The sequence below is a fragment of the Hesperophylax consimilis genome, chromosome 4, assembly GCF_061612785.1.
Source record: "Hesperophylax consimilis isolate HC1 chromosome 4, BYU_Hcon_1.0, whole genome shotgun sequence".
Classification (NCBI taxonomy): domain Eukaryota; kingdom Metazoa; phylum Arthropoda; class Insecta; order Trichoptera; family Limnephilidae; genus Hesperophylax; species Hesperophylax consimilis.
In genome coordinates, this window is record NC_142839.1 from 1,385,911 (window position 1) to 1,400,175 (window position 14,265).

The window sequence follows — 14,265 nt, forward strand, 5'->3', positions numbered from 1 at the left end:
AACACCCCTGCCTTAGGTCACCTCAAGTGGTTCGCTACGTTTTGTAATTTATCAGGGGGCGCGGGTTCATCGGGTGTGGTGTGTTCAGAATGTACCTGCCCACCTCTTCAAGGGAGACTCTTTGACCTCTCCAGCTGCTCTCTCTCTTCATCGCCTAGCACCGCAGCGGGAGGGATAGATCATTCGTCCGTCACTCCTGGATACACTGATCCCTAGATTCCTACCCACCCCTCTTCCTTGTAAAAAAAACATATTTTCAAGACTTGTCATGTATTTTCCATGGAATAATATTATTGTGATTTGAGATTGTACTATTGTTATTTTGTACATGGTGTTGAAATTTAACATGCAACAAATACTTCTTAACATCTGAAGTAAGTTTTCATCTAATAACAATAACTTCAGACAGGTATTGGATAGTAACACTTGTATTGTATGGATTGAAAACAAATACGTGGGTTATTACTTGTATTTTATTGAACATATTATTATTACGTAAACTATTAATTATTATAACATAAACTGTAATGATTTGTTATTGTTTAAGGGAAAAACATAACTTCCGTCATAATCTACGCGTTCACAGAATGTGATAATTCAATTATTTTATAAAAATACGCTTTTTGCAAGTTATGTTTTTAAATATTGACGAATTATTTGTTTTCGCCCGTCTACACGCCATATGAATAATATGAATAAATAGTTTTCTTAATTTTTGGCACTTTCTTTTGTATCACAAACCATGTTACACAAACCTAGCGTAGCCGCTAAACTACTTGAAAACTGGGATGTTTTTCTTGCCTTGACGCGAGCAGGCGCTATAAAGGGGGCACTTTCTTTTGTATTACAAACTTAGCGTAGCCGCTCAACATCGCAAAAATAGTTAACTTAAATAAAATTTGAACGTAAAAAAATAAAATCCAGCTAGAAAAATTCAATCACAACGCACACAATGCATGCATATTAGGTAAATACTAATTTGACGGAATTTTTTAACATTAAAAAAAACGCCCGCGCGATTGTCTCTAGCCACTTCTAGCCGTTCGTTTCGTCCTATAGTAACAGAAATGCCAACAAAACAAAATGACATTTGACAATAAACAAATAAAGTTTGAAAATGGACGGTCTCGTTTCACAAAACGAAAGCTAATTTTAATTTTACGTAATTGAAATTTTTATTGCAATATTTTCCACCGCCCCGAAGGTTAAAAGTTGTGTCGTACAGTAATTAAGGTGAATCTAAAGGTTTTATCAGGCCAGCGCGATCGAAATTTTACCGTTAATTTTTATTTATTTTTCACACGAAACCGCACAAAATTTCCAACTGCTCCCAACCGTCGGAAGCCATTGAGTAGCCAAATCGTAACTTTACAAACACTACCTGAAATACAAAAAAACGACATTTAAAGTTTATTTGTCGATCTTTTTTATATTAAACAAATTAAATAAATATTTCAATAACTCAAATGTAAGCCACATACCAACATAACAATGATGATGTTTAATGTGTAACCAAGGAAACACATCAATGACATTTGAAGAGCGTATAAAATAAAATAAAACTTCAGAATTCAAACAATGGAATCCTAGGCATTTCTAGGTAAGTACTTATTAGTACTTATTCCTTTAAATATATATTTTAATTGTGAAATAACACAAATTAATCAAATAAAATTTGCTTGCGCAAGCCAGGATTTGAACCTGCGACCTCATAATTAATATTACTTTGGGAAATAACAAAATGTGTTTTTACTTTGCGGAAGTTGTTTATTTTATATTAACCATAACCTAATTAAGGGTTAAATTGCATTATATTATGGAAAGAAATTATCGTAACTTTTTACGATTTGTTTTTGTTTTAAACTTTTGTACTTAAAAATATAATATTTTAAATTATTTACAATATTTAAAGTTCGGCTAGGTATTTGAACCCAAATGAGATATTTCCCCTTACAAACTGTAATATTAAGGAAATGTATAACTGCTAACACGCTTAAATATATCGATTAGTGTCATAGCTTCAAGAATCATATTTTATGTATTGACTGGACAAGTCTTAATGACGGTGATATTGATTACAATACTGACTATTTTTACTCGCAACTCAATAATGTAATTTCAAATAATATTCCTCTTACTCAACATAAAGAATCAACGTATCCAATATGGTTCACTAAGGAATGAATTCACTTGATAAATTTTAAAAAAGAATCTCATAAAATCTATAAAGAACATAGATCTGTACCTAATTATATTAAATTTAATAGTGTCAGGAAAGCTTGCAAAAATTTGTCTAAAAATAGTTATAAAAATCATATAATGGAAGTGGAAAATACAATAAATCATGATGTAAAACATTTCTGGAAACACGTAAAGTCTATGAAAAAAAAATGAAGTCGGGATCCCCGGAACTTTGAATCATAAACAAAAGAGTTCTAGCAACATAAAATAAATTGTTGACATGTTTGCCGATTTCTTTAAAGATGCGTTTGAACCTGACATTTCAGATGAACAAATTCCGGAATAATAAATAAATAATATCCTTGATATTAATGTCAGAGCTCACCCATAGATGGCACTCGTAGTTGTCTATTAGGCTACACATAGATGGCGTTAGCTGTCAAATGTTGTAGGGACTGCATAGCAGTGGCGGATCCAGGGGGGGGGTCACGGTGGTCATGACCCCCCCCTGGGCCCCAGCCCAGGGGGGGTTATGACTACCTAGGTCCTGGGCCCATCCAGGACCTAGGTGGACCACTAATTAAAATTGTACCATAATGTTTTTATATATTTTTTGTCACAATATAAATTTTATTTAAGTACTTTCAATATTTAATTAATTTAATATAATACTTTGTTTGACGGCAAACGCATTATTCGGGAACGAACGCATCGAAAATTCGAATGTTACCGCGTCACCGCGCACCGCCACCGGCGCGCGCTTCGGCCGCCACCTTTCATATTATTATGACACATTTCGTGTAACCACGTGTGACGCTTGCGCGCGCTTTGTTTCGACTAACGTCTAGCAAAACCTAACCTCAATCGGAACGACTAAACTTTATTAATAAAGTGTTTACTTTTATTTGTTTACTAAGTTAAAAAAAATAAGTTCCAATTATAAGTAATAGTGTTCTTAAAAATTGTTGCTGCAAATTCAAATCATTACAAGAAATGGTAAGTAATCTAATCAGTTTCTTCATTATGCCAGTGTATGTGTGTTTAAACTCAAATGTTATTTGTTAATGTTCTAAGGCTGGGGTTAGACTCGTAAGTTTTTTTTCCTGTAAATCGCTCTTGAAGGCGAGTTTGGCCAAATTCCCAATGTAAACGACACCAAAAGTCACTTAACGTAATTTTAGTAAGTTACAGAACTTATTCTTTCGGAAGTTTTTTGACAGGTCTGGACAGGTCTAACGCGCCCGCGCGAATTACCAGCCTTCCTATACTTCCTAAAGCAATTCTTAAGGCGAGACACAACCTCGTTCATCGAGGTTTTGCCCAAGGCTAACATTTTAATTTATTTCGGCGAAATTATAATTGAATTTAAAAAAAAATAAAATTATGCCGCACGAGGGATGCAAGTTATTTATATTTTAGATTAATAAAACAATACCTTACAATTAATATATTTTACGTTCAACGATTTTAAAACTTTATAACCCGTGTATAACTATAAAGTTAGCGGACTTAGCGGTAAGTACCAGATTTTATTTTTCTAGATGATGAATTAATAACTTCGGAAGTGGACACATTTTTAATATTTGTAACAAATTCTTCAGAATCAATTAAAATGAAGGCTAAAAGTGTGGATAGATTTTTTTTACTAAGATTACGAAAACGTTAGTAATTTTTTTTAGAAATGCATAGTATTATTTTTAATGATGGATTTTGAATGATTTACATGAAAATGTTCCGTCTCCGATTATGTTCCCTTAATTTTGTAAAATTCCACACTGATTATTTTTTTTATACGGCAACACTTTGATATCCGGCGAATTTTTGAATTTGACGTTTAACGTTCACTAGATTTATTGTTTGTTCTCTGCGAACTTAACCACTTAACCTTTGATTTGACTTTTTGCATGAGTAGGTGGTTTGGTATATTTATGCTTTTTGCTAAAGATGGCGGTGTTTTGACAGATGTTATGAACAGAACTCCGTACAATTTCATGCCATTTTTGTGACATTCGTGTGGAAAACGTTCTTTTTTAAATGACTTTCGGCTAGTTAATTACCGTTTTTTTGCACATATAAAATTATGTCCCGTCTTTCCGGTTTATAAAAAGTCAGGACATACCGCAGTCGATTTCTGACATTATTTTAAATTGCGATATTGAGATGTATCCTAATGTAAGAAATTTTTTATGTATTATGGCTACACTACCTGTTAGTGTAGCGACAGCGGAAAGATCTTTCTCTACGTTACGAAGAATCAAATCGTGGCTAAGAGCTTCAATGGTTGAAGAACGCCTAACCGGACTGGCACTTCTCCACGTTCATAAAAACGTACCAATTGAAGTAGATGAGGTGATAACGCGTTTCGGGAGAAGAAGTAAACGAAAAATTGATTTTGTTATTTAAGATGAAGCTATCCTTTTTTTTTATTTTATTTTTATTTTTTTATTTAGTAACTATATTACATTTTTTTAAACATTTTTATAAGAATTATATATATTTATATGATTAATTGATATAGATTTTTATAGTCCTCCTCACTAGGAGATCCTGTGCTGAGGGGGACTAGGTTTTGAATAATTTTTCAGCGACTTCTATGGTTCGACTTCATGTTTTGGGTAAGGTTTTCCAGAAACTTCTACGACGATGTTTTTAATAGGCTAGTGAGTTCTTTTTCCGGTAGTTCCTTAAGCCAAGATTTAATGTCCTTAATGTAGTGATTTTTGGTTTTAATTTGTTTGATACTAAGTGGGAGTTTGTTATATACCTTTATTGCTAAAAATTAGAACTTTTTTGTCCAAAGGTAGAGTTACACTTTGGTATATTTTGTATCTCTGTTTCTTTGGCTCTGGTTTTACAAGTATGTGAGGTGTTTACTTCTGAATTATTTTTGAGGTGGTGTACCTGAATGTTTTTGGCATAGATTTTCTGTATACTTGGAACGTCAAAATGCTTAAAAATTTCTGTTGTTGACGTCCTTATGGGGACCTTTAGTATGGTGTATGTAAATTTGATAAAAATACATATACCTAGTTTTTTAAAAGTATGTATTAGTTACATTTTGTTAATATGTATATATATATATACTTAATCAAGTTTCTTTTTATTAATATATGTAGCTGGGAGCAGTTCCTTGATAATGTCTAATACTGATATTTGTTTGCCGGGTTTGAACCCGCGATCTTCGGATCGCTAGCTGGCAGCCTTTCCCCTCTACCATGGAGGCCGTCGAAATTTTACTTTTTGTTTTAAAATAATATATATTGTATTCGTTTTAATTATGCTCTTTTTGGAATAAATTCAGCATAGGTAGATGCAAGTTATTTATTTTCACCGTTTTTTTTTAAGTCTATGTATCCATAAATTGATGTATCTAATGTAGAATATTTTCATTTGAGAAATTTTAGGTTGACGAATATAATGCTTAAATTCAGTATTGGTAGATCAGAGTTAATATTTTATAAGAATAATTTTTAAATATATGTAGCTGTGAGCTGTTCCTTGAAAATGTCTAATACTGAGATTTGTTTGCCGGGGTTCGAACCCGCGATATCTATTGTATTTGTTTTAATTATGCTCTTTTAGGATAAATTCAGAATAGCTAGATGCAAGTTATTTATTTTAACCTTTTTTTTAAGTGTATGTATCCATAAATGGATGCATCTATTGTAGAATATATTTAAACCTAGCTGTGAGTTGTTCCATCATCATTTCTAATATTGAGATTGGTTTGTTGATTTGTTTCCAAATAATTTATTTGTAAATAAATTTTACAAAAATTTTAGATGTGGTAATTTGATAAAGTGTATGTAAATTTGATAAAAGTACATATACCTAGTTTTGTAAAAGAACGTATTAGTTACATTTTGTTAATATATATACATATTATATTTAACTTAATCAAGTTTCTTTTTATTAATATTTATATGTACCTATTAATAATTCACTTTCAGAATATTTTTGTTTGGATTGTAAATAAATAAAATCAATTCAAATTTTATAAATATTTACTTTTATTAGCGTTCCCCATAGTTTGAGGATTGTCGATAATATTGACTACGCTGCCGGCTCGGCCGCTGCTGGCAAAATAGAATGGACGGTATTCATCCACCAGGTAACAAGGTATTAACAAGCGTATGGAAGCATCGGCGAACGGAGATCTCGCTGGGCGCTTCTTACGTATTGCAAGCACCGCGTCATGGCAACAATATTTATTTCAAATTACTTGCCTCGTGCAAATCAGGCCAAAATATGACGGTGCAAGGCGCTCGGTTTTAAAATTTATAAAGCACAAGAATCGAAATATTTCCAGCGTTTATATTCCTCTTAAATATGGAAGTACAGTACTTACATTTATTAATAACACTTGCTGCACACGATTGGTCCTAAAGGAGTTCAAATTTTTAATTCATTTGGCCTCACTATTGAGAAGAGCACGCTGGAAGGCATTATTCTACTCTTCGATAGACTGGATAGACACTTCATACCTACAGTGAATATTACAGTGGAACGATTCAAATTCTTTACCAGGAAGCAAAGAAATAACGGTCAACAAGCTGTTATTATTTGTCTATTTTGTCGTGACAAGCAAAGTGTTACAATAATAATGTCGAGTCAAATTCTGCAAATGCAGAATGCTACGGATATGGTTGGCGAGTGGAAACGTTTTAAGCAATCATTTCTTTTATATATGATGGCGAATAACTACAACGAGGAAAAGGAAATTCAAAAAGTTGCAAGATTCCTACACACAATACTATGTTGAAGACACACCTGACACCATGTTATATTGTGGTGAAATAAGAACACGATTAATAATTGTAATCTGTACTGTATTGGTTGACAATTGACATTACACGAGCCTACGCCGCCCGGGCTTGCGGAGCAAAAGACAATATTAATGATATACCTAGTGTTACCATATCCAACAATACCTACTTTTTACTTGTATATATTATTATCAAAATTAAATTATAACTTTTTGTAACTGTAACTGACCGGACCTAAGTCCTCCATCACAACACAAGCAAGCATTTTCGGCTTTCTGTGGTGGTGGTAGGAGTTATTGTTGGGTTATTCGTAACCCGGGAATGTTTGTCTTTCTTTAAAAAAAAAAAAAAAAAACTTGACCACGACTACGTGACCCCCCCCTGGCGCCAAAGCTGGATCCGCCCTTGCTGCATAGTTTATAAGGAGGGAACTTCAAGGTCGGGGTCTATATTATTCCAACCGTATGCAAGTATGATACCACATTAAAAGTCCAAGTGTTTTGTTGAATCCGGAGTTTTATTTAATCGGAGAGCTTGTGATAAACCCCGAAGATATAATAATAAGTAGGTTTTTATTATATTTATAAGTAACAATTTTGGTTATTAAAATATTATTCAGCAAAGTTTTTCGGTCGACTAATGTGTATAAACCTCAAGTAAACGAGTCGATGGAAAAAAATTACCTTATCCAATTTTTGACCCAATCTGTGAATGCAGTAATTCTCGTGAAAACAAATAGGAGTTTACTATTTGTTATACGGTCCCATGAACATAAGCCATAAATAGTTCCATTAAAAACCCAAGGTGCACCAAACAATCGATTATTGCGATCATAATATAGTTGCAAGCATATCATGTCATCGGTTACCACATCTTTATCTGATAAATTTTTTTTAAAGAAGCTGTTACAATCACGTTTATTGTAATAATTTATAGTTGCCAATCCATCTAATGTTCCGAAAGGAGCACCTGAAAACTAAGAAATGCAATATGTAAAGAGAAATGAAACAAATAAAATAAATACAAATTTACCATCGAATAGCTTACACCGAAAATTGCCTTGCTTTTAGCTCTTATAATAATTTTAATTAGTTATAATTAAACTTTTTTCTATGTGCTAAACATTCAGTCTTACTAATAAAAAAAACCTCGCCAAACGTTAAACGGTGTTTTGGTTACAAAGTTGAAAAATACCAAACAAGCACTGTTGTGAATTCTTAATAATTAAAAAATTCTTAAACTGTGCTGCGAAAGAGCTGGATGCGTCGCATTTTGGCAAATTAACGGATGAGATTCACATCTTGAAAAAGAAGGTTATTTCTGAAAGTTTACATTTTTAAATGACTGTTACCGTGTAAATTAAATAATAATTCTCCTAAAGAGATATTTTTATTGATATAAATATGACTTGTGCATGTGTTGGTAAATTAAAACTTAAAACATTAACGTTTGTATTTTGCAAATAATTAATTAAATATGTCTGTTTTTGGGTTATTCTTATTATTTTTAATTGTATAAATGAGAAAGTGAAGTAAAAGTTTTCTTGCAGATTCCATAAATAAAAAGAATGTTATTTGTAAATTTAGTGTTCTGTAAAATTTTTCGACGGTTGAATTAAACGTGTTTTTTTCTACTTTTTCTATGTTATAAGAATAATTTAAAAAAATTCTAATGTGTAAATATTAATAAGTCATATTTCAAGTACAAATACTAAAAAGTAAATTATCTTTTTTCTAAAACGATATTCATTTTTACGACATCTTCAAAAATATGAGATTTTTAATTTACCTTGGAAATATTCCGAAAATCAATGAGAATCATGTTTTTACAACAAAAAATTACCCTCTTTCGATATATAAGCAATGTGTATCTTTTATATGATGATCAGTTTAGATTCATTCATAAAATAATACAGTAGGTACAATAGTACAGTAATATTATGTACACTGAGCATATTATAATTCTAAGGAGCTTTATAAGAAAGTCCAAAGAAAGTTCTGGTATTCACCGGCTGATAGAACCCAATCTAGTATTGCGCACTTGTATTAATTGTTGAAAAATTTTCACTAAATAATAACTGTGACGAATACAAAAAACTTTTCTTAAACATTATTTTTAAGATTACCAGCAAGCTTTTTTCATATACGGTTATCTATCAATTGAATAAAACTTTAACTGCGTTTATTAGTAAGGCTGGTGATTATGTGTGTTTTACGCTATACTTTGTTTTTGTCTCACTGGACTGCAGATATAAGAAGACTAGAAGATTTAACTAGGAAAACAAACTTAATAAAAATTATTATATTATCGTAGAAAGCAATCACTTTGTGGTTTGACATATTTAATAAAATAAAATACTTTTTTGTTTGAAAAACCACGATATTTATTAATTTAAGAACCGACCGGTTTCGCTTTACTTAAGCATCATCAGTATTAATTTGTACCCTGATGATGCTTAAGTAAAGCGAAACCGGTCGGTTCTTAAATTAATAAATATCGTGGTTTTAAAACAAAAAAGTATTTTATTTTATTAAAAATTATTATAACTGCTATGTGCGGCTTATGCTTGGTTTTTCAAATCACTCACCCTAAAACGTACCATAAATAACAGTTACTTACATATTCTTTGAAATAAGTTACTTTCGGTAAAAGGACTTCATTTGGGGATAAATCCTGTTCAGGAAGATTCAGAACTGCAACTCGATGGCTGAGCTTTAAGGGATGAGAAAGTCTGAGGACTGCAATGTCAGCATCCAAGTCAGGACTGAATCTAAAATGTTTGTTTACATTTTCCACAAAGTGCTCTTGCCCTCCGTAAAGGTGGTTTGACGATCCAACTCTCACCATTATATTTCTAAATCCAAGCTGATCCCTTAAATGGTAAAAAAATAAATTTAGTATTATGTACTTCTATTATGTGTGATTTATACAATATTTTATTTAAGGATTCTGAGTATAATCATACGGACATTTTGTTGCCGTTTATTTTGCTGTCAGTACGTTCCGCACTGTAACTGACTAAAGCCGTAGTCATCTCACGAAAAAATGTTGGAAATGTTGCGCCATGAATGCTGCATGTCTCTGCACATGGCAGATATCAAGTAAACAGATTGTAACTTGTGGCCAGTAAACTATCGGTATTGCGGATTTCTATTCTAGAATTTACCGACTCTACGCTGAATGTCATTAGCTTATTAATGTTAAATTGATTCACGGGTACTATTATAAAAGGTAATTTAATATATTAAAATAAATTGTAGTTTGAAAAAAAAACAACAAACGACTGTGAATCAAGTCTGTCCCTAAGTGATGACGAGGTTGTGATTTTTTGTACATAAATAATAAATTCCTAAGAATATTTTTAAATGTTTTCAACTGAAATATATTTAGCTGGTAAAAAGAGTAATTAGAATTTTTTTATGCGATATCGGCGGTGACGCGAAAAAATATCGAGCGCCCACTGTAATACCTGGTACCGCTGTACAATGAAAGCATATCGCATCGTTCCCGCTCGCCACCCGACCCGTTTGCAATGTTTGCAGGCCCCAATACAAATATATAGATCGGTGGGCTTGTGGTATACCGCACTCGGTTTCTGTCTATACTTTACCGACCTGTGAGACAAATAAACTAATTAAACCAAATATTATTTTTTTACTAAATATCTGTCGACAGGCCTGGGCACTCAAAATGGTTGTCACCAGTTGCGGTGACAGCTTGCGGTGAGTTGCATCACATGTATAGCCGTCCAAAATGACTGTCGCTTATTGCGGCGACAGCTTGCGGTGAGTTGCATCACATGTATAGCCGTCCAAAATGACTGTCGCTTATTGCGGCGACAGCTTGCGGTGAGTTGCATCACATGTATAGCCGTCCAAAATGACTGTCACCTGTTGCGACTACAGCTTGCGCTGAGTTGTATCACATGCACAGCCGTCCAAAATGACAGTCGCCTGTTGCGGTGACAGCTTGCGGTGAGTTGCATCACATGTATAGCCGTGCAAAATGACTGTCGCTTATTGCGGCGACAGCTTGCGGTGAGTTGCATCACATGTATAGCCGTCCAAAATGACTGTCACCTGTTGCGACTACAGCTTGCGCTGAGTTGTATCACATGCACAGCCGTCCAAAATGACTGTCGCCTGTTGCGGTGACAGTTTGCGGTGAGTTGCATCACATGTACAGGACAAACACAGACGAAAAATCCATATGGGTGGGTGTAGGCGGCGAAGTTGATGCTTTCAAACACTTACTACTAAATACACGGCCGTCTTTGAATTTTGATAAGATTTTATCTATGAGGACTGATAGATGCGCAGTCAGTGCTGGTTGATGTCGACTTGACTGCTTTTAATGAATTAATTCCCAGCCTGAAGGAACAAAATATATAAATGATTTGGATGAGTTGCTTCATAAAAGATAATTCAGATGTTGCGTCTAATCAGAAGGAATGAAATTACGAAAGCTGAAAAATTAATAACCAGTGATTACTTCCATAAACATAATATAATAAACCTACCCGACACATGTGGCAGTCGTCAGCACATGCCTACTGCTGATGATGGCTCCATTGCAATGGAATCTGTAAACATCTCCCTGGAGCCAAAATACGGCAGCCATGTACGGCGTGTCCAATATGTCCGAATATATTTCTGAAATGCAAATAATATATTATTTTTTATGTAAGACCATAAACTAAATTATATAAGGACGGGTTGTTTCGGAGAATTTGAACAATTCTCCAAATTTCAACGTTAATTTGCGAGTTCTGTGAAAGATATTTTCTAGTTCTGTTATTATTTCAGTTCTGTCAAGCAACTAGCCTATAATGATATAATATCAGAACTTGAATAGGACTTTCACAGAACTCGCAAATTAACGTTGAAATTTGATGAATTGTTCAAATTCTCCGAAACAACCGGTCCTTACTCTATGAACTGATCACCATTGATTGGGATCTGCCACAGGCGTTTTCAGATCGTAATAAGGGTTTTATAACAAATTGTTACATTTTCCCTACTGAGTAAGAGTTTTTATGTCCGTACGACAAAAAATTAATTTAGCATCATGTTTAAGAAGAAAAAAAATGGTACAAATAATGAAAAGTATTTCTTAGAAAATAATTCTACCTACAGAAAATGAATTTGCCAATAAACGAGAATGTTATCTATACAAAATAAATTTAAGAATTAACATATCAATGAATTAGAATAAAAAGGATGCGTATTACCTTCAAAAGTTATTAAAAGAAAAGATATTCCAATAAAAATTGAGAAAACAATAACTTACCCTCTTCACGAACAAGAGATAGTATAGCAAATTCAAAAATATGCGACCCTACGCGACTTTCAGTTAATAGAAAAAAACACGAATGTTGTCATGTTCGCAGAAATAATACGAAATTCTCAAATTTCGGACAAATAATGCAATTTTTGGGATTTTGAAATATGAAAGTAATGCCTACTACTCATTCTTCAGATTTATTATTTATGGCTTTGAATAGCCGTATAATAGAATCCAGCTATAAAAAACCAAAACTAACCTTAAAAAAAATAACTGAATTTTTTTCAAAAGTAACGCAAATTTCGCCGAAAATACTTAACAACTTACCCTGTACACAAACAGAAGATAGTATAACAAGTATAAGCCCAACGCGATACATTGTTGTATGTAGTTTAAAAAAGATTTAGGCAAACTTATTAATTTATAGGTTCAAAAGTGGGAGGAACAGTTAACTGATAGAGACTAGCACAGATCGTCAATCTGTCAAAATATGTTTAATTTTTAATATTTAAGACTTCAACCTGCATTTAACAATTCCATTTCTTGTTTATGAACAAGTGAAAAAAGTTATTAAGGTTCTTACTGAAAATTCGTGTTAATGAAATTCTACCATTAATTTATTATTAACGGTTCCAAAATAAGAAATATTATTTATTTGTTGGATTTTAGATTGCAATATACGAGTACAGTTTTATTATATTTTCAAGAGCTTCGTACACATGGCCCGCACACGCATGATAGGATGAGCTTCTCGTAGTTAGGATCCTAACTAGCGAACAAATAATAAAATTAGTCGAAAGGCGATAATAAATTGAATGAAATCAATTGTGATCATTACAGTATATTCGGGCCTTAACATTGATTTTCAAGTACCTAGGCACCTACCTATATTTATAAAGTTACTTGCTAGTAGGGAGCAACTCGCGTAGGTAGGATACGTTCTGCGGCCTTCTGTACAAATTTTAATTTATAGGCAAATTTTATCAAATCTCGTCAAGACTTGTCTATTCTATTATACCCATTGAATAAAAGGAATTTTCTCTAGTCATTGATAATACCCCCATAAATGCCACGCCTCTTCCGATTTAGAATTTTTCGGTGGAGGGTTATTATTTATCAGTGTGAAATAATCGCAATATTGGATCAAACATAATGTTTTTAAATCATAATTTTTTTCATAAACACTACATTTAGTGATTTTTTAAAGGTAACTCACAAAAATTTGTTTTTTTTTTAAGAACTTAACGATAAAGAATTGCAATTATTTTTCACCACTTTTTAAAAATATTTTCTTCTTTTAAAACCACTATAAAATAATTAATTATCTTGCCGAAAGGTGGCGCTAATGTAATGGGGCAAATAGCTTCAACAATGTAAACAGATGTCGCTAAAGATGAACGACTATATAAAAAAAACTTCCAATAATAAATGATCATAATGAAATACGAATGGCAACAATGCATTATGCAGAATCGCTTAGCCCATTTTACATGCTCAACGTTTGAACACCTAACAATAAGAACATGAAGCAACGGGTGTATAAACTATTCGTGAATTACTACTACTTCCAAAGGGGAAACAATATGCACATTGTTAACGATTTTCGTAAGGAGCAATTACTTGTACATCGAAAAATCAACAAATTCAATACGCTGAGAAAAATTTAGACATAAAAACTCCATGTGGAAAAATGATTTAATTCTTTTAGATAGCGACAGAGAAGAGGTGAGGAAATTGGGAAAAAAATTGTGGAAAAAATGTAAATTATATAAATATTATATTAAATACTAATTATATTAAATACTTATTAATCAAATGGAGATATGGAATTCTTGGAAAAGTCGAGCTTTAGAATCCCTTCAAAATATATATTTTCTTCTAAACTCTCAATCATTATTATATTAAGTACTAATCAATCAAATGGAGATATGGTATTCTTGGAGAAATCGGGCTTAGGAATCTCTTTCAAAATGAAAACGAAGGGAGGTATATTATAATATAATCAATATATATTTATTTGAGATTATATTAAATA

General features: G+C 32.5%; 1 protein-coding gene across 1 annotated transcript; it reads right to left on the minus strand.

The window, feature by feature from the left end:
* Positions 1–8,261: 8,261 nt before the first annotated feature.
* Positions 8,262–12,609, minus strand: LOC149424005 (trypsin 5G1-like). The gene is made up of 4 exons (XM_089631023.1): positions 12,558–12,609; positions 11,467–11,599; positions 9,567–9,819; positions 8,262–8,267 (listed from the first exon to the last, which is right to left on the minus strand). The coding sequence occupies exons 1-4, from the start codon at positions 12,607–12,609 to the stop codon at positions 8,262–8,264; spliced, it is 444 nt and encodes a 147-aa protein (XP_089487149.1).
* Between the last annotated feature and the right edge of the window lie 1,656 nt (positions 12,610–14,265).

Coding starts and splice junctions, on each gene's coding strand:
- LOC149424005 (XM_089631023.1), bottom strand. CDS start 12,609: ATGTATCGCGTTGGGCTTATACTTGTTATACTATCTTCTGTTTGTGTA. Junction 11,600..12,557: donor ATCTTCTGTTTGTGTACAGG/GTAAGTTGTTAA, acceptor TTTGCATTTCAG/AAATATATTCGGACATATTG. Junction 9,820..11,466: donor ACGACTGCCACATGTGTCGG/GTAGGTTTATTA, acceptor TTACCATTTAAG/GGATCAGCTTGGATTTAGAA.